The 21472-nt window shown below is 45.2% G+C and overlaps 1 protein-coding gene across 1 annotated transcript; it reads right to left on the bottom strand.

Annotated features, from left to right (window-relative positions):
* Window positions 1–951: 951 nt before the first annotated feature.
* On the bottom strand, window positions 952–12633 carry TARDBP (TAR DNA binding protein). Its single transcript, XM_003936033.4, has 6 exons — window positions 12513–12633; window positions 11270–11518; window positions 7674–7837; window positions 6091–6231; window positions 4570–4740; window positions 952–2870 (listed from the first exon to the last, which is right to left on the bottom strand). Exons 2-6 carry the CDS (start codon window positions 11505–11507, stop codon window positions 2340–2342), a joined length of 1245 nt encoding a protein of 414 aa, XP_003936082.1. The 5' UTR covers window positions 11508–11518; window positions 12513–12633; the 3' UTR covers window positions 952–2339.
* Window positions 12634–21472: the final 8839 nt, after the last annotated feature.

Below are 21472 nucleotides of genomic sequence, written 5' to 3'. Positions count from 1 at the left end.
CAATGTGGCGATTACAAGTCTAAAGGATGACTTCATTTATAAATGTTTAAAACATGTAACTTGCAAAATGACAAACCTATTTATCATAATCTAATCAGGTAAGGGCATTAAGTAAACTACCAACACAAAAAAATGTCATTCTTCCAACTAGAAAAAGAGCTCTCACAGTTACATAGAAAGTACAACAGAGAATCAATGTTATTGCTTTTACATAATTAACAATGCATTGTGAGAGTCTACGTTTTGTAAGCGATTTTATTCAACTTTATTCAACATTACCGCATTCCCCCCCGTCCTGGAGGACGAAGCCCATTCACTTCCAGACAGACAACCCATCCTAATTCTTAAAGCTATCAAGCTTCTTAATGGATTCCAGGCACAAGATAATTTGTGGTTTCTTCTACTTTATCCCTATTGCAATTAATTCCACTTTTCAAATCCCAAACTAGGAAGGTGCTGATATTCCCTTTTCAATTGATATGCTTTGCTACAAAGCATTTGAAAATAATCAACATTTTGCCCACTCCCCCAAATAAGAATCTTTTTAGACGGCATTATTTCCCAGGAGATTTATACAGGCCATGTAAACAGAACATCACCCAAATGCACAGAGGCACTAAGAAAAAGCCGGAGGGTACTGCTTACCATTTTAGGTTCGGTCACCCAGACTTATTAAAAACTAGATTTCAAAAGGAAAAACAAAAAACAAAAAACAAAAAACTTTCACTTTGGCCAATGCAAGAACAAATACCAATTAAGTCTGGGTATCAGGTGTCAATGCATGACAGGTGATGAATCCATTTGACTTGAGACAACTTTTCAAATAAGTTTATTTGAAGCAAAATAAACTATTGCCAAGAAACTTTATGAAAGTTCCATCTCAAAAGGGTCAAAAAAGGGGAATTAACTGCTATGAATTCTTTGCATTCAGGGCTGCAAAACAAAGACACATATTATTTAAATCAGTTTTATTTAAGAATTTCCAACATTGACAACTCTTATAAAAAGCATCCAAGCACAGGACACAGAACTGCAGCAAACAGCATTCTTATGGGTAGCTAACAGACATGAGAACTTCCACCCTTCTTTGAGACACCTGAGCTCACTGGTGAACTCTGCTTCCAAGTACTCCTGCAAAGCACACCACAAGCTCAGTCCATGTTCTCAACCCACCAGCTTCAGTTCACATGACCACACTTACATATCAGTAACAGAAGAGAACACACACCATACAGCATTCACAGCAGTTGACAAAGGGTAGGGGGAGTACAAGTATCGTTTCACTTAACACATTCAACTAATGTGGGTTATCTAAGAACAAAACTCACTTAAAGTCTTCCAACAGATGTGGATGTCCTTTGAATGCAAAAAACATTCGTACGTTATTTCCTATCATTGCTCTCTGCACACTCTCTCACCAAAGCCACAGGATTGAGAGACACATCTCGCCAAGTTAAAAAATATCCATTATGCACCACCAAGTCTCTGCACGCGCTCTCTCCTTTTCTCGCTCATACTAGCCTTTCATGCCTCGGCACCACCATCAATCCCACACAAGGTTTCAAAAGTTCAAACAGCCTTCTGGTTCCATATCACAGCCTTGCGTTCATAGCGTTGATACGACTCCATGAAATAAAGAGTAGCGGATAAAAATGGGACACCCACCGTCAAAGACGCGGCCTGTGATGCGTGATGACGAATTCTTGAATGAGAAAGCATGTAGACAGAAGTATTCCTATGGCAGAATATTTACAGCACTACTTTCAATGAAGTGCTTCTTCCATAAACATTTGAAATGAGATGAACTGCAGAGATTAAATGAAGGCTTCATATTGTACTTTTGCATATGAGGGGAGACAAGTGTTAAAAAACAAAACAAAAGAACCAAACACTGTGACACCATGATCTCCCAAAAGGAGATTTTCTTAAGGAAAAAAATCCGTATGGTGGGGTTCAAATTAAAACAAGGAGTAACGAATGTAGTTCTAATCAATGGTTTCCATTTTGAACATGCAAAGAATTCACTTGACAAGTCCAGGGATAAAATATTACAGGAGAAACCTTTTGATATCAATTGTAGTGTGTTGGTTTACCAATCAGGCAAACAGCAGTTCACTTTCAACCACTCAATATTTCAACCTTTCATATAACAAAACTTAGAAAATTCCTTTAGCTCTTCCTTTTTCTAAAGAAAAATGTCAAAAATACTGCTGAATATACTCCACACTGAACAAACCAATTTTGAAAATTCTTAGTACGTATGTATTTTACAATATACTTACCATGAGTTTAGAAAAATCTGAATTCCCACCATTCTATACCAACCAACCACACACTGTCTACATTCCCCAGCCAGAAGACTTAGAATCCATGCTCGAGCCAAAGCCTCCATTAAAACCACTGCCTGACCCTGCATTTGATGCTGATCCCCAACCAATTGCTGCACCAGAATTAGAACCACTATAAGAGTTATTTCCAGAACCGAAGGCCTGGTTTGGCTCTCTCTGCATGTTGCCTTGGCTTTGGTTATTACCCGATGGGCCTGACTGGTTCTGCTGGCTGGCTAACATGCCCATCATACCCCAACTGCTCTGTAGCGCTGCCTGGGCTGCAGCCATCATGGCTGGATTAATGCTGAATGCACCGAAGTTCATCCCACCACCCATATTACTACCTTGATTGTTTCCCAAACCAGCTCCACCCCCTCTACTATTACCAAATCCACCCTGATTCCCAAAGCCACCTGGATTACCACCAAATCTTCCACTTCTTTCTAACTGTCTATTGCTATTGTGCTTAGGTTCGGCATTGGATATATGAACGCTGATTCCTTTAATGATCAAGTCCTCTCCACAAAGAGATTGCGCAATCTACAAGAAATAAGGGATGTAAACAAAGATTAAACTATTGATTTATACATCAAAGTAGCAACAAAACTTAGATTACAAGAATTAATTAATTAAAGCCAGAGGAAAAATAAGCAATGAATGCTCATTTTATTTAAACCCCCAGTACAGCTTTAGTTTTAGTAATAGCAGCAGTGATATTTCAGTCTATTTTCAAAAGACATAGGCTGGGCATGGTTGCTTATGCCTGTAATCCTAGTGCTTTGGGAGGTCAAGGTGGGAGGAATGTGTGAAGCCAAGAGTTTAAGACTAGTCTGACGACCTGGGCAACACAGTGAGACCCCACCTCTATTAAAAACAAAAACAAAACAGAAACCCTGCAAAAAAAACCACATTAGTTGGGCATAGTGGCATATACCTGTCCTAGCTACTTGGGAGGCTGAAGTTGGGAGGATCCGCCTCCTGGAGGCTGAGCCCAGGAGTTCTAGGGTGCAGTGAGCTCTGATTACACCACTGCGTTCCACCAGCCTGGGCAACAGAGTGACACCCTATCTCAAAAAGAAAAAAAAAAAAAAAAAAAAAAATGGGGTGGCGGTGGTGGCTCTCGCCTATAATCCCAGCACTTTGGGAGGCTGAGGCAGGCGGATCACCTGAGATTAGGAGTTCAAGACTAGCCAGATCAAAATGGTGAAAGTCCATCTCTACTCAAAATACAAAATTAGCTGGGTGTGGTGGTACATGCCTGTAATCCCAGCTACTTGGGAGGGTGAGGCAGGAAAATCACTTGAACCCAGGAGGCAGAGGTTACAGTGAGCCGAGATCGCCCTACTGCACTCTAGTCTGGGCAACGAGCAAAACTCTGTCTCAAAAAAAAAAAAAAAATAGGCCGGGCGCGGTGGCTCAAGCCTGTAATCCCAGCACTTTGGGAGGCCGAGGCGGGTGGATCACAAGGTCAAGAGATCGAGACCATCCTGGTCAACACGGTGAAACCCCGTCTCTACTAAAAATACAAAAAAAATAGCTGGGCATGGTGGTGCGTGCCTGTAATCCCAGCTACTCATGAGGCTGAGGCAGGAGAATTGCCTGAACGCAGGAGGCGGAGGTTGCGGTGAGCCGAGATCGCGCCATTGCACTCCAGCCTGGGTAACAAGAGCGAAACTCCATCTCAAAAAAAAAAAAAAAAAAAAAAAAAAAATTTAACATTCCCAAATGACATATACTGAAAATTATCTAAAGGTTGATTTACTTTTAGAAATTTCTTAAAAATGTTGTATTTGTAAGCCATGCGCGGTGGCTCATGCCTGTAATCCCAGCACTTTGGGAGGCTGAGGTGGGCGGATCACCTGAGGTCAGGAGTTTGAGACCAGCCTGACCAATGTGGTGAAACCCCATCTCTACTAAAAATATAAAAATTAGTCAGGCATGGTGATGTATGTCTACAGTCCCAGCTACTCAGGAGGCTGAGGCAAGAGAACTGCTTGAACCCGGGAGGTGGAGGCTGCAGTAAGACAAGATCTTGCCACTGCACTCCAGCCTGGGTGACAGAGCTAGACTCCATCTCAAAAAACAAAAAAGTTGGGGGTGGGGTGGGGGACATCTAGGCCCATACACGCTACACCTTACAAGGTCAGAAAACTTAGCTAAGAATAGCAATTAGCTGGATGGGAAACGTTCAAGAGAAATTACCTAATTACCTGGCCCATATTGTTAAGAAGAAAAATACCTGATCATCTGCAAATGTAACAAAGGCAAAGGCCCTGAACGGCTTGGGGATGAAGACATCCATCACCTCCCCGTACTGGGAGAAGAACTGCCGCAGCTCATCCTCAGTCATGTCCTCTGTACAGCGCCCCACAAACACTTTTCTGCTTCTCAAAGGCTCATCTGCACTTTGCTGGTCAAATCAAAAGGAAGGAAAAAACTTAAATATCAACAATGAAAAAAGCATTAAGGTAAAGGATATAACAAAATCTTTCTGCCTTGGATAGTAGTGAATTTAAAAAGGAGACAAACTCTTAATTTTTTGCATCAACATTCCTTTTTCTTGTAAGGCTTCAATAAAGAGTAACGCATACACAGTCACGCATCACATAATGATGGAAATATGTTCTGAGAATTGCAACATGAGTCATTACACCAGTTCATCACTGTGGCCAGGTGTGGTGGCTCATACCTGTAATCCCCAGCACTTTGAGAGACTGAGGTGGGCAGATCACCTGAGGTCAGGTGTTCAAGACCAGCCCCGCCTAGTCAACATGGCAAAACTCCATCTCTACTAACAATACAAAAATTAGCTGGGTGTAGTACCGGGCGCCTTTACATAATCCCAGTGACTTGGGAAGCTGCAGCAGGAGAATCGCTTGAACCCGGGAAGGGGAGGTTGCAGTGAACCGAGATTGCACCATTGCACTACAGCCCGGGCAACAACTCCATCTCAAAAATAAAAAATAAAAATTAAAAATTAAAAAAAAAAAATAAAAACTTCATCATTGTGCAAACATCATATAAAACCAGATAGTTCTACATTGCTGATAGCCATTACTGGAGGTAAAGAAAAAAAGAAGTAAAACCAGATAGCATAGCACAGCCACCCCACACCTAGGCTGGATGGTATAGCCTACTGCTCCTAGGCCACAAACTTCCAAGTTATTATACTCAACACCACAGCCAACTGTAACCCCATAGTAAGTACTTGTATATCTAAACATGGAAAGGGTACAGTAAAAACAGTGTTATAATTTTATGCGACCTCTGCTGTACACGTGGTCCACTGCTGACTGATGAACTTTGCAATGTGATGCATGACTGTATTTGGATTTGAGAAAATCAATAAATGACCAATGTCCAGGCAAAGATGATGATGTTCCAAATAAGCAGATGTTATTTGTTTGCTTGGACAAAGTTAGATTTTATAACAAGGTTAATGTATATATTCTGATTGTCTTTATGTTTTAACATATAACTATGTAAGTAAACTGTTAACTTGACAAATAACCTTTTCTCTTTCACATCCATAACAAAAAGAACAAAATGAACAAAGCTTTAGTTTGGAGAAGTAATAAACTAAATATTTCAAACAAACATAAAATATTCAGCATGCATTACGGCCCTAAGGCTTCAACAAGACAAAAAGATTCCAAGAACACACCCTGCCACTATCTTTTCTAAGTGTATTTAACATTTTATCTTACAATCTTCTAAGGAAGTCTGTTCGCAAAAATCCCCACAGCACAGAGGCAAGTACCTTAGAATTAGGAAGTTTACAGTCACACCACCGTCCATCTATCATATGCCGCTGTGACATTACTTTCACCTGTGTTTCATATTCCGTAAAACGAACAAAGCCAAACCCCTTTGAATGACCAGTCTTAAGATCTTTCTTGACCTAGAAAGGATGATTTAAGTTTACTCTAAAAGTACACATACTCACACACTCCACTCCCAAATCAGAGTTCCTTGACAAATAATTTGAATGGTTTCAATTGGATGCAGTGGCTTAAAATTTAAACCAAGTTAGTCTTAGAGTAAAAATAAGGTTAATACTGAATCCATATTGTGTTAACAATAGAGCAAAACTCACTTATACAATAGAAATGTTTTTGATTTTGAATTTTTAAAGACATTGGGCCAGGCACGGTGGCTCACGCCTGTATTCCCAGCACTTTGGGAGGCTGAGGAGGGTGGATCGCTTGAGCACAGGAGTTCAAGACAAACCTGGGCAACACAGTAAAACCCTGTCTCTACAAAAAATACAAAAATTAGCAGGGTGTAGTGGCATTTGCCTGTAGTCCCAGCTACTTGGGAGGCTGAGGCATGAGAATAGCTTCAACCCAGGACGTGGAGATTGCAGTGAACCTAGACTGTATCACTGCACTCTAGCCTGGGCAACAAAGCCAGACCCTGTCTCCAAAGGGAAAAAAAAAAAAAGAAACTACGGCTGGATATGTTGGCCAAGGTGGTCTTGAACTTCTGGCCTCAAGCGATCCTCCCACCTTGGCCTCCCAAAATGCTGGGATTACAGCCACAATAGAATTTCAATAGAACACCTTAAAATGAGTTCAAAGATGAACTAAATTGTTTACAATCTTAATTAAATGAAGCAGACAAATCTCCCATTAGTGTAAAACACAAAGAAAAATGCTATTGTCACTTACTCTCCTTAAGTCTTCATGCTACAGTAGGATTTTACTTTATTATCAAAGGCAATAATATAGGGTACAAAATATATGTATAAATATAACAATATTGGAAGTATCATCTATGGAACAGGAAGGACAGTGCCATTAAAATAACAAGAATGCAACCAGGCGCAGTGGCTCACACCTGTAATCCCAGCAATTTGGGAGATCAAGGCGGATGGATTACCTGAGGTCAGGAGTTCAAGACCAGCCTGGTCAACATGGTGAAACCCTGTCTCTGTTAAAAATACAAAATTAGCCAGGCATGATGGCATGTACCAGTAATCCCAGATATGGAAGGCTGACACAGGAGAATCACTTGAACCCAGGAGGTGAGGCTGCAGCGAGCCAAGATTGCACCACTGCACTCCAACCTGGGCAGCAAAGTGAGACTCTGTCTCTCAGAAAAACAACAACAACAACAACAACGACAATAACAAAACAAACCTAATAAGAATGCGGCTGGGCATGGTGGCTCATGCCTGTAATCCCAGCATATTGGGGTCAAGGCAGGAGGACAGTTTGAGCCCAGGAATTTGACACCAGCCTGGGTAACAGAGTGAGACCCCCATCTCTATTTATATTAATAAATAAATACTAGGTGCTCATTCACTGGCAAAAAAAAATGTTTGATGCAATCCAAGTTTACCTGCACCATAAGAACTTCTCCAAAGGTACTAAAATAGTCTTTCAGGTCCTGTTCAGTTGTTTTCCATGGGAGACCCAATACTATTAAATCGGATGTTTTCTGGACTGCTCTTTTCACTTTCACTGCTGATGAAGCATCTGTCTCATCCATTTTTCTTTTGTTATCTAAATAAAACGAGCAGAAACCTTTTAGAAATTTTCACTTAGCACTTCTTTAAAAACACTACCTCCTACGTCTAGAAATGAGAAGCAAAAATAAGACTCAAGACTGGGCGTGGTGGCTCATGCCTGTAATCCTAGCACTTTGGGAGGCAGCAGTGGGCGGATGGTCTGAGCTCAGGAGTTCGCGACCAGCCTGGGCAACAGTGAAACCCCATCTCTACTAACAAAAAGTTAGCCAGCCTGCGCCAGTAATCCCAGCTACTGAGGAGGTTGAGGCAGAATTGCTTGAACCTGGGAGGTGGAGGCTGCAGTGCGCTGAGCTTGTGCCATTGCACTCCAGCCTGGGCCACAGTGCAAGACTCCGTCTCAAAAAGGAAAAAAAAAAAAAAAAAAAAGACTCTAAGAACTGTAAGACACTGAAAACTTGGTAAGGAGTGATGTTTGCTCTAATTGCATTTAGTGTAATTTGCTGGTGCAAACTCAGTGATTTCCAATTTTGTTTTTTGTAGTATTTCCAGATTACAATCTCTCCCTCTCAAAAAGTTTATCAAAACAAAAACAACTCTACATTGCCTTTAAATTTTCCTAATTATCTGAATGCCTATTACATAATTTAAGGGCTATAAAACAAAAAATCAGCAACTTGTATCTCCTGAAGTAGATTTAACTTTTATCTCTCCTAAACACTCAACAATGAATACACATTACTTTTGTAATAAAAAAGAAAACCAGGAACAGCGATGTGTTTGCTGTAGTTCCAGCAACCTGCAAGTCTGAGGAGGAAGGACTATTTGAGTTCAGGAGTTTGAGGCTGCAGTGAAGCTATGAATAGCCACTGCACTCCAGCCCGGGCATCACAGCAAGAGCCCCCATTTCTAATTTAAAAAAAGAGAAAGAAACCAAAAGTTTGCTCACTCAGAAAAAAACATAAAACATAACCTTAACTTTAGGTTATTTAGAAGGGGAGAGTTTTTTTTTTTTTTTTTTTGAGATGGAGTCTCATTCTGTCACCCAGGCTGGAGTAGAGTGGCACAATCTCCACTCACTGCAACCTCCACCTCCCTGGTTCATGCAATTCTCCTGCTTCAGCCTCCCAAGTAGCTAGGATTATAGGTGCCTGTCAGCATACCCAGATAATTTTTGTATTTTTAGTAGAGATGGGGTTTTGCCATGTTGGCCAGGCTGATCTCTAACTCCTGACCTCAGCTGATCCATTCACCTCAGTCTCCCAAAGTGCTGGGATTACAGGCATGAGCCACCATGCCCAGCCTGGGGAGAAAAATTAAATGACTTTTTTTTTTTTTTTTTGAGATGGAGTCTCACTCTGCTGCCCAGGCTGGAGAGCAGTGACAAGATCTCAGCTCACTGTAACCTCCACCTTCCGGGTTCAAGCAATTATTTTGCCTCAGCCACCCAAGTAACTGAGACTATAGGTGTGAACTACCACACATGGCTAATTTTTGTATTTTTAATAGAGATGGGGTTTTACCATGTTGGTAAGGCTGGCTTGAACTTCTGACCTCAGATGATCTGCCTGCCTAAGCCTCCCAAAGTGCTGGGATTACAGGAGTGAGGCATTGCACCTAGCCTGACATTTTAAATTTGGGTATTTCTATACCCAATTGCTCAATAAACAGCATACTAAAAACACGGAGTTAACATTATTAAAATTTTTCTTTTTCTTTTGTGGTTTTTTTTTTTTGAGACAGTCTTGCTGTTACCCAGGATGGAGTGTAGTGGCACGATCTCAGCTCACTAACCTCCACCTCCCAGGTTCAAGCGATTCTCCTGCCTCAGGTTCCAGAGTAGCTGGGACTATAGGTGCCTGGCTCATTTTTGTTTTTTTTTTTTTTTTTCTTTCGAAATGGAGTTTCACTCTTTTTGCCCAGGCTGGAGTACAATGGTGCTATCTTGGCTCCCTGCAACCTCGGCCTCCCAGGTTCAAGTGAATTCTCCTGCCTCAGCCTCCGGAGTAGCTGGGATTACAGGCACCCATCACCAAGCCTGGCTTATTTTTTGTGTTTTTAATAGAGACCAGGTTTCACCATGTTGGCCAGGTTGGTATCAAAGTTCTGACCTCGGGTGATAAACCCACTTCAGTCTCCCAATGTGCTGGGATTACAGGAGTGAGCTACCGCACCCGGCCCTAAAATTTTTCTAGACATGTAAATTAACGTCTTGCATACTGACCAAATTTGATGGACTTTGTTGCAATCAAGTTATAATAAAAGGAACAGACAGACAGATCAACTATTAATAGCACACATTCATACTGCTGAAATTAGCTATTTCCTTGGCACGTTTCTTAAGTATCATGCTTCCTTTTCTCAGATTTAGAACATCAATGATAAAAGGAAGCAAGAAGGATAAGACCAGAACCTCAAAATTATAATTGGAACTGCACTAATTCAAGATTTGGCTACTGCAACTGCTGTTCATTTAAGGAAAAAAATGAAGTCGGATTTCCTGAATGAATGATGTTAAGGCCAAAAGGACAATGAACAAACCCAAATACTGGAGCACTGTAGAAGAATCAACTTACAACACTGAAAGAAGTGCCAAGCATTCTTAGTAATTCCTTACGTGGCAGAAACTGGGCAAAGCTTATTCAAATATATATATATATTTTTTTGAGACGGAGTTTCGCTCTTGGTACCCAGGCTGGAGTGCAATGGCGCAATCTCGGCTCACCGCAACCTCCGCCTCCTGGGTTCAGGCAATTCTCCTGCCTCAGCCTCCTGAGTAGCTGGGATTACAGGCACGCGCCACCATGCCTAGCTAATTTTTTGTATTTTTTTAAGTACAGACGGGGTTTCACCATGTTGACCAGGATGGTCTTGATCTCTTGACCTTGTGATCCACCCACCTTGGCCTCCCAAAGTGCTGGGATTACAGGCGTGAGCCACCGCGCCCAGCCTCAATTATTTTTTTTTTATTTTTATTTTTTTTTGAGACGGAGTTTCGCTCTTGTTACCCAGGCTGGAGTGCAATGGCGCGATCTCGGCTCACCGCAACCTCCGCCTCCTGGGCTCAGGCAATTCTCCTGCCTCAGCCTCCTGAGTAGCTGGGATTACAGGCACGTGCCACCATGCCCAGCTGATTTTTTGCACTTTTAGTAGAGACGGGGTTTCACCATGTTGACCAGGATGGTCTCGATCTCTCGACCTCGTGATCCACCCGCCTCGGCCTCCCAAAGTGCTGGGATTACAGGCTTGAGCCACCGCGCCCGGCTCAAATATTTTTTAAATACATCGTTCTCTCTTTTAAAATGATCTATCATCCCCAGTTTCCACAAATTTAGACTCACGGTTTTCCAAACTTATCTAATTGTGAAGTTCAAGAAAATACTTGCCGCCACGAAGAGGCCACGACCCATAGATGAGACACACACCCGACCACGCTTCAGCACAATTACAAAACCAAATGGTAACAAACCTTTGGGATAGTTGACAACATACACCAGATTTCCCCAGCCAGCATCGGGGGCATGCAGAATTCCTTCCACCAGCCGGACACCTCTCATACATTGAGACACTGGATTCCTGTAGCGAAGCCCACAAGCCCCTGGGAACTGGGCTGTAACCGTGGACAGCAGCACGGTCCCATCATCTTCTGATGGTATTTCAATGGGCTCATCGTTCTCATCTTCGGTTACCCGAATATATTCAGACATCTTTTACTTTTCTTAAAAGGAAAAGAGAAATGAATGAACATTCAAAAGGAAAAGAGAAATGAATGAACAATTCATGCCAGAGTAACGGTTTCCTTCTAATGCTAATACCTACACCACGTTAGTCTTCTGACTTCCGGAAAAATTGTCTGGATTCGTACATGCCCTAGTTATCTCTGAAAAACGACGAGGGGAAGGTAAAGGTAGAGATTTCCTATCAAAATCTGATGCCTCGCCAGTTCATTCCTTCAACAAAGTTTCCCTGAGGGCTTATGCGTCAGGTATTGCAACTGTAACTGTTGAGTACAACGTGGTTTGCCGGTTACAAGCTGGGGTATGCAAGAGGACAATAACAGTAGCTACTTTATGACCATCTCGGAAGTCGTTATGTAACCCTGAAGTCAGGAGAGGAGCCTAACAGGCTGAGGCATGGGCGTGATGGGTCGAGCTCGATTTTCCCAAGCAAGCGATGCATCAGCTGAACCTCAAGACTGAATATGGGCAGTGAACCAGGCGTAAAGAACAGGAGAAGAGTTCCTCTCCGTTCCTCATTCTGGGGCTTCCCCGGGGCTCTGCGAGCCCGAGCCCCAAGGCCGGCGGCGACAGATCCTGGCAGTGCGGGCCTCCGCCTCCCAGAAGCCCGCGCGTGCCAGCCGAGGGAGGAGTTTCTTGGCGCGGCCCGGGGTGGGGCGCGGGAGCACCAGGCCCGAGCTGGCAGTGTCCCCCGGAGCGCAAAGTACCGAAGGCACCGGCACTGTTCGAAGCCGGGCAAACCTTCGCCTCAGGCTGCGCGGCAGCGCGGGCCCAGATCCCCGTCTCGGCGCCTGCGGCCGTCCTGAGGCAGGACCTCACGACGCTCCCCAGCGAGCCCGCTCGGGCAGGACGAGGCCCGGCCTCACGGCTCATTTCCCTGGGCAGGGGCCGAAGCCGCTGCGTCCGCCTCGGGCTGCCCCAATGCGGGAGCCGACGCACCCGGGGCGTCCTCATTGAGAAGGCTCCGCGACTCACCCGCTAGGCCGCTGCTGGGAAGCCCGATAGGGACAGCGAGGAAGCGACGGACCCAAGCGCAGCCCAGCGACCGTTTCGCTCCCACAAAATGGCGCTAGAGCCGCCTCCTCCCTCTGCCCGCCGGCGTCCTCTCCCACCGAGTGCTTGCCAAGAGGGGGAGGGCGCCGAGGAGAGCCACGACGACCCTCTTCCCAGGGACCCGGGCTGCCTCCTGGAAATTCGAGCCTACAGAGAAGCTTTGAGAGCTAACATAAGACCAGGACCTAGGCCTGAAAAGCTGAAAATCGAAAAAAAATGTGGCCGTGTAGGCGCTGACCTCCCCCCACATAAAGTAGCAGATGGTTTCGGCCGACCAACCGCCAGCCCGGGTCTCGGTCGGAGCTCGCGCACTTTCAAAGCGCGCGAGAGTAGCGCAGGGGCACGGCCAAAAAGGGTGGGGCGGGGCCTGGAGGGGCGTGGCCTGTAGGAGGCGGGGCTCGGGATCCCGGGCCTTGCAGACTGGTGAGGCAGGGTAAGGCCCAGACTCCTTTTCTGAAAGGCTGCCAGGTGCGTCCTCTCCTCCCTCCGCTAGCCCACCTCCAAACCTGGAAACAATAACTTTGTTCTAAATAATAGCGATCATAGCGCTACTTTGTGCCAGGTACCTTCTGAGTACTCGCATACTTAATAGCCCCAAGAGTTTTGTGTGGCAGGAACTATTGATATTCATTCTGTGAGTGAGGAAACTGAGGCACAGAGCAATCACGTATCTTGCTTAAAGTCCCCCAAGGATAGGGTGATAGTAGCGCGCGCCTGTAATCCCAGCTACTCGGGAGGCTGAGACAGGAGAATTGCTTGAACCCGGTAGGCGGAGGTTGCTGTGAGCCAAGATCGCCCCACTTCACTCCGATCTGGGCAACAGAGGGAGACCCTGTTCCCCCACTAAAAAAAAAAAAAAAAAAAAAAAAAAAAAAAAAAGTTGACCGGGCTCAGTTGCTGCTGCCTGTAATCCCAGCACTTTGGGAGGCCGAGGTGGGCGTATCACAAGGTCAAGAGATGGAGACCATCCTGGCCAATATGTTGAAACCTCGTCTCTTAAAGCAAAACAAAAAAAAAAAAATCACCTAAGGAGTAGATGGTAGACCTAGGGTTTGAATCTCGAGGCACAAAATGCTAACATGTTCTGGCTCCAGCCCTCTAATAATAATATAATAACACAGTATTTCATCTATTTTAAGGCACACTTGATTGATTGATTGATCGATTGAGATTGAGTCTCGCTAGAGCGATCTGCAGCTCACTGCAACCTCCACCTCCCAGGTTCGAGGGATAGCTGGGATTATAGGAATGCAAAGACACCATGCCTGGCTTTTGTTGTTGTTGTTGTTGTTGTTGTTTTGTTTTTTGTTTTTTTGAGACTCACTCTGTTGTCTGGGCTGCAGTGCAATGGCGTTATCTTGGCTCACTGCAAACTTTGCCTTCGGGATTCCAGTGATTCTCCAGCCTCAGCCTCCCAAGTAGCTGGGATTACAGGTGCCCGCTACTACGTCCAGCTAATTTTTGTATTTTTGTTAGACACAGTGTTTCACCATGCTGGCCAGGATGGTCTCAAACTCCTGACCTTGTGATTTGCCCACTTTGGCCTCCCAAAGTGCTGGGATTACAGGCATGAGCCACTGTGCCTAACTTCTGTATTTTTAGTAGAAACAGGGTTTGGCTATGTTGGCCAGGCTGATCTCAAACTCCTGGCCTCAAGTGATCTGCCCACTTCGGCTTCCCAAAGTGCTGAGATTACAGACACGAGCCACCTTTCTTTCTTTCTTTCTTTTCTTTTTTTTAAGACCGAGTCTCACTCTGTTGCCCAAGCTGGAGTGTAGTGGCACAGTCTCAGCTCGCTGCAACCTCCACCTCGTGGGTTCAAGCGATTCTCCTGCCTCAGCCTCCTGAGTAGCTGGGACTACAGGCATGCACCACCACGCCTGGCTAATTTTTGTATTTTTAACCCCTGTTGGCCAGGCTGGTCTTGAACTCCTGACCTCAGGTGATACACTGGCCTCCCAAAGTGCCACCATACCCAGGCTTTGTTTCACATTTCTGGAGTCAGTATGTGATTTCAGTTCCAGTTCCAGTTGATGATGATATGGCATAGTTTAATTGGCAACTATGTTTCTTTGTATATACATTTATAATTTAATGACATACAGTAAGAAATGTTTACACAAAGTATTTATTTGTTTATTTATTTAAGATAGGGTCTCACCCACGATAGAGTGCAGTGTGGTGATCTCGGCTCACTCCAACTTCTGGACTCAAGTCATCCTCTCACCTTAGACTCCTGAGTAGCTGGGACCACAGGTGCGCACCACCACACTCAGCTAATTCTTTTGTATTTTTGGTAGAGACAGGGTCTCTCCATGTTGTCCAGGCTGGTCTTGAACTCCTGGGCTCAAGTGATTTGTCTACCTCGGCCTCCTAAAGTGCTGAGATTATAGATGTGAGCCACCACACCCGGCCATGTACTTTATATTTATGTATTAACTCATTTGATCCTCTCAACAACCCTGTCAGGTAGGTGCCATTGTGAGTCATGGAGATTAAGTAGCCCTGCCCAAGCTCTCATGACCAGTAAGTGGTGGAACTGGGATTTGAACCCAGGCATCTGCTCGATGCTTTTTATGACTTTCCAGGGAATAAATAGTAAATCCTGCAAGTCCATCTTTGATGCCTGCTGTTCATATTAAGCAGATTATGTCTGAACTGATTTGAAGGGATAAGGGAGGAAGGACTGAAGGCAGATGTAATTAGGGACCTTTACTCACCCCCAGAAATGGCCCTGCACATGGAGTGAGGCTGGACAGATGGACCGTGATGGTCACTAACATTGTGAAACACAGGGCAAGCCGCAGGGGTCTGACTCATCTCAGTTAATATACCCAGCCACAGTGGGGGAGACGTCATTTTGTTGTTGTTGTCTGGGTTTTTGGTTTTTTGAATTTTTAATTTTTTTAATTTTAGAATTAATTTCTTTTTAAAAGATGAGGTTTCACCATGATGGCCAGGCTGGTCTTGAACTCCCAACCTCAGGTGATCCACCCACCTTGGCCCCCGAAGTGTTTGGATTACAGGCGTGAGCCAGGGTTTTTGGTTTTTTTGGTTTGGTTTTTTTTGAGACAGGGTTTCCCTCTGTCACCCAGGCGAATGTGCAATGGCGCCATTATGGCTCACTGCAGCCTCTACCTCCCAGGCTCAAGTGATTCTCTCACCTCAGCCTCCCAAGTAGCTGGGATTACAGGTGCATACCACCATGCCTGGTTACTTTTTGTTATTTTTAGTAGAGACAGGGTTGCCCAGGCTGGCCTCCAACTCCTAAGCTCAAGTGATCCACCTGCCTCAGTCTCCCAGAGTGCTGGGATTACAGGCATGAGCCACCGTATCTGGTGAAGTTGGTTTTATTATTCCCATTTTACAGAAGAAAAATTTGAGGCTCATAGACAGTATGGCAGGCCTGAGGTTATACAGCTGCTGAAGGATGTCACTAGTCCATAAATAGCTGTCCCAGGTTGGTCAGACGCTAAACTTCTGCACTATGTCCACTGCATCGGCCACTCTCTGCAACAAGGTTGAGACTGAGGCATTTAGTGCAGGTTGCGCTGTGGAGCCCTGGATGCTGGCTGCAGGTGAGCAGAGCTGGGTGTGCAGAACCTCCTAGGCACAGGTCACACAGGAACACAACCCCGAAGGCTGGCCCTTCTCCCAAGAAATTTTCAGGTGAGTTGGGAGGACAAGCAAACACTGTCTCGAGGAAGGTAAGTAGCTCAATCAGAAAGAGAATTCGAAGGCCAGAGGGAGGCTGGACCACGGATCCTTCTGCTCCTGTCTCAGTTAGCTCTGGGATTCAGCTTTACAGCACTAGTTGTCAAAGGTCGTTTGAAACGAAGCATTTTATTTTTTTCAAGACAGAGTCTTGCTCTGTTGCCCAGGCTGGAATGCAGTGGCACAATCTCAGCTCACTGCAACCTCTGCCTCCTGGGTTCAAGCTATTTTCCTGCCTCAGCCTCCCAAGTAGCTGGAACTACAGGTACGCACGCCTGGCTAATTTCTGTATTTTTAGTAGGGATGAGGTTTCACCATGTCGGTCAGGCTGGTCTTGAACTCCTGACCTCAAGCGATCCTCCTGCCTCAGCCTCCTACAGGGGTGAACCACCATGCTTGGCCCAGCACCCAGTTTTCAACTAGGTTACTTGGGGACTTGCCTTCTCTCGTTCCAGCACCTCCCTCAACTCATCAGCTCCATGAGACGAACAGGAGGCAGCTCCACAACATTCCTGAAAACTGAAAGAAATAGCAGGGCAATAATTTTATTTATTTATTCATGTATTTATGTATTTATGTATGTAGGTGTGCACCACCACATCTGGCTAATTAAAATTTTTTGTAAAGACAGGGTCTGGTTATGTTGCCTAGGCTGGTTATGAACTCCTTGCCTCGAGTGATCCTCCCATCTTGGCCTCCCCAAATGCTAGGGTTACAGGCTCACACCACCACCCAGCCAATAAAGATATTTCAATAAAAATAAATTTAGGGCCAAGGGAGGGGGTTCACATCTGTAATCCCAGCACTTTGGGAGGCCGAGGCAGGCGGATCGTCTGAGGTCGGGAGTTCGAGACCAGCCTGACCAACATGGAGAAACCGCATGTCTACTAAAAATACAAAATTAGCCAGGCATGGTGGCTCATGCCTGTAATCCCAGCTACTCAGGAGGCTGAGGCAGGAGAATCGCTTAAACCTGTGAGGCAGAGGTTGCAGTGAGCCAAGATTGCACCATTGCACTCCAGCCTGGGCACCAAGAGTAAAACTCTGTCTTAAAAAAAAATAGTACCTTTAGGCCAGGCACGGTAGCTCACACCTGTAATCCCAACACTTTTTTTTTTTTTTTTGAGACGGAGTTTCGCTCTTGTTACCCAGGCTGGAGTGCAATGGCGCGATCTCGGCTCACCGCAACCTCCGCCTCCTGGGCTCAGGCAATTCTCCTGCCTCAGCCTCCTAAGTAGCTGGGATTACAGGCACACGCCACCATGCCCAGCTAATTTTTTTGCACCTTTAGTAGAGACGGGGTTTCACCATGTTGACCAGGATGGTCTCAATCTCTCGACCTCGTGATCCACCCGCCTCGGCCTCCCAAAGTGCTGGGATTACAGGCTTGAGCCACCGCGCCCGGCCAATCCCAACACTTTGGGAGGCCAAGGCAGATAGATCATTTGAGCCCTGGAGTTTGAGACCAACCTAGACAACATGGTGAAACACCATCTCTACAAAAAATGCAAAATTTAGCCAGCCATAGTGATGTACACTTGTGGTTACAGCTACTGGAGAGGCTGTGGTGGGAGGATGACTTGAGCCCAGGAGGCAGAGGTTGTTGCAGTGAGTCATGAACAAGGACTGTCTCAAAAAAAAATTTTATCCAGATTTAATTTCCTCTCATCTCCATGTTTTTAGCTCCTGCCAAAATTAGAAGCTACCTTCCCAACTAGTCTAGGTCTAACTTAGTTTTTTTCTTTTTCTTTTCTTTTCTTTCTTTTTTTTTTTTTTTTTTTGAGACAGAATCTTGCTCTGTCGCCAGGCTGGAGTGCAGTGGCGAAATCTTGGCTCACTGCAACCTCTGCTTCCTGAGTTCAAGTGATTCTTCCGCCTCAGCCTCCGGAGTAGCTGGGACCACAGGCATGTGCCACCATGCCCGGCTATTTTTTGTATTTTTAGTAGAGACGGGATTTCACCATGTTGGCCAGTATGGTCTCGATCTCTTGACCTCGTGATCTGCCTGCCTTGGCCTCCCAAAGTGCTGGGATTTCAGGCATGAGCCACTGTGCCCGGCCCTTTCTTTCTTTTCTTTTCTTTTCTTTTTTTTTTTTTTTTTTTGAGATGGAGTCTCACTCTGTTGTCAGGCTGGAGTACAGCAGCATGATCTCAGCTCACTGCAACCTTCACCTCCTGGGTTCAAGTGATTCTTCCACCTCAACCTCCCAAGCAGTGGGGACTACAGGCACACACCACCACACCCAGCTAATTTTTGTATGTGTAGTAGAGATGGGGTTTTTCCATGTTGGCCAGGCTGGTCTCCATCTCTTGACCTCATGATTCATCCGCCTTGGCCTCCCAAAGTGATGAGATTACAGGAGTGAGCCACCGTGCCCGGCTAACTTAGATCTTAAAAACAAATTTTTTACTCTGAAATAATTTAAAATTTATGATACCGTTGCAAGAATAGTGCAAAGCACTGCTGTGTTCCCTTTATGCAGATTCATCAACTGATTACGTTATGTCACATTTGGTCTGTCACTCTCTCTCTTTGGACATATAAATTAATAATATGGCCAGGCACCATGGCTCATGCTTGTAATCCCAGTGCTTTGGGAGGCCAAGGCAGGCCAATCACCTCAGGTCAGGAGTTCGAGACTAGCCTGGCCAACATGGTGAAATCCCATCTCTACTAAAACTACAGAAATTAGCTGGGTGTGGTGGCTCATGCCTGTAATCCCAGCTACTCCAGAGGCTGAGGTGGGAGAATTGCTTGAATCCTGGAGGCAGAGGTTGCAATGAGGTGAGATGGCACCACTGTACTCCAGCTGGGGTGACAGAACGAGACTCTATCTCAAATAATCATCATCATAATAATTAATTAACAACATGTATATTCTTACTTATCCGTTGAGACTAATGGCGGCTGGAAGCCTCTTGGCCTCTAAATACTTAAGTTTGTCTGTCCTAAGGATGAAGACATTCTCTTATGCAGTCACAATACTATTATCAAATGCAGGACTTTAATATTCATATAACACTCTTTTCTCATATACAACCATTTTCAAATTTGGTTCTTCCCTCCCGCCCAGGAAAAGAAACAAAAACAGGCTGCTATGGTGGCTCATGCCTGTAATCTCAGCACTTTGGGAGGCCGAGGCGGGTGGATCACGAGGTCAGGAGTTCAAGACCAACGTGGCCAAGATGGTGAAACCCCGTCTCTATTAAAAATACAAAAATTAGCCAGATGTGATGGCAGGTGCCTGTAATGCCAGCTACTTGGGAGGCTGAGGCAGAGAATTGCTTGAACTGGGAGGTGGAGGTTGTAGTGAGCTGAGCGGTGAGCTGAGATTGCACCACTGCACTCCAGCCTGGGCGACAGAGAAAGACTCTGTCTCACACACACACACACACACACACACACACACACACACGAGAGAGAGAGAGAAAGAAACAGGCTGGTGTGGTGACTCACACCTGTGACCCTAGTACTTCAGGAGGCTGAACTGGGTGGGCAGATCCCTTGAGCCCAGGAGTTAGCAATCCAGCCTGGGCAACACGGTGAAACCCCGTCTCTACAAAAACAAAACAAAAACAAAAACAAACAAAAAAAATTAGCTGGGTATGGTGGCACATGCCTGTAGTCCCAGCTCCTTGGGAGGCTGAGGTGGAAGAATCACCTGAGCCTGGGGAGGTCAAGGCTGCAGTGAGCAGTGATCATGCCACTGCACTCCGGCCTGGGTGACAGAGTGAGACTCTATCGCAAAAAAAGAAAAAAAATAGTAAAAACCATGTTCTTTGAGTAATTTTTCTCTCTGATCTAGGACCCAATCCAGGAACATCGTATTCCATCATTGTGGCTCTCTAATGTCCTTCAGTCTAGAACACTTTCTCAGCCTTTCTTTGTCTTTCGCGACGGCCACTTTTGAAGAGTTCAGGTTACTTTGCTTTGTGGAATGTCCCTCGATTTGGGCTTGTCTGATGTTTCCTCATGATTTGATTCAGGTTATAAGTGTTTGGCAAGAAGACCTCCGAAATGACATGATGTCTTGTGTATCACGGCAGGGGGCACATGAGGTCTGTTGGGTCCCATAACCGATGATGCTAACCTTGACCCCTGCTTAAACTAGCATCTGCTGTTAGTCTTCCCTGTAAAATTATCATTTTCCCTCTTTTGAGGCTAATAATTTGTGTGTAGATACACTGAGACTATGCAAATATCCTGTTAGTCTTCAAGTTTTTACCCAGTGGTTTTAGGACCCATTGATGAATCTTTTATTTATTTATTTATTTATTTTGAGACAGAGTCTTGCTCTGTTGCCCAGGCTGGAGTGCAGTGGCACAATCTCAGCTCATACAATCTCTGATTCCGATTGAAGCAATTCTCCTGCCTCAGCCTCCTGAATAGCTGGGATTACAGGCATGCACCACCATGTCCAGCTAATTTTTGTATTTTTAGTAGAGACAGCGTTTCACCATGTTGGCCAGGATGGTCTTGATTGTCTGACCTGGTGATCCACTCGCCTCAGCCTCCCAAAGTGCTGGAATTACAGGCGTGAACCTCCGCGCCTGGCCAATTTTTGTTTTTTTTTTTTGAGACGGAGTCTTGCTCTGTGGCCCAAGCTGGAGTGAAGTGGCATGATCTCAGCTCACTGCAAACTCTGCCTCCCAGGCTCAAGTGATTCTTCTGCCTCAGGTTCCCGAGTAACTAGGGCTATAGGTGTGTGCCACCATGCCCGGCTACTTTTCCTATTTTTAGTAGAGACGGGATTTTGCCAGGCTGGTCTCGAATCCCTGACCTCAAGAGATCCACCTGTCTCAACCTCCCAAAGTGTTGGGATTACAGGTGTGAGCCACTATGCCTGGCAGATTGATGAATCTTGCCTAAATCGTTATTACTAGGATTGTTAAAGCATGGTGATTTTCTTTTTTCTTTCTTTCTTATTTTTTTTCTTTTCTTGAGACGGAGTTTCGCTTTTGTTACCCAGATTGGAGTGCAATGGCACGATCTTGGCTCACCGCAACCTCCGCCTCCTGGGTTCAGGCAATTCTCCTGCCTCAGCCTCCTGAGTAGCTGGGATTACAGGCACGCACCACCATGCCCAGCTAATTTTTTGTATTTTTTCATAGAGACAGGGTTTCACCATGTTGACCAGGATGGTCTTGATCTCTTGACCTCGTGATCC

This window comes from Saimiri boliviensis, chromosome 11 (assembly GCF_048565385.1).
Source record: "Saimiri boliviensis isolate mSaiBol1 chromosome 11, mSaiBol1.pri, whole genome shotgun sequence".
In the NCBI taxonomy this organism is placed as follows: Eukaryota; Metazoa; Chordata; class Mammalia; order Primates; family Cebidae; genus Saimiri; species Saimiri boliviensis.
Note: the sequence above shows the minus strand (reverse complement) of the source record. Positions and strands in the feature narration are given on the sequence as shown.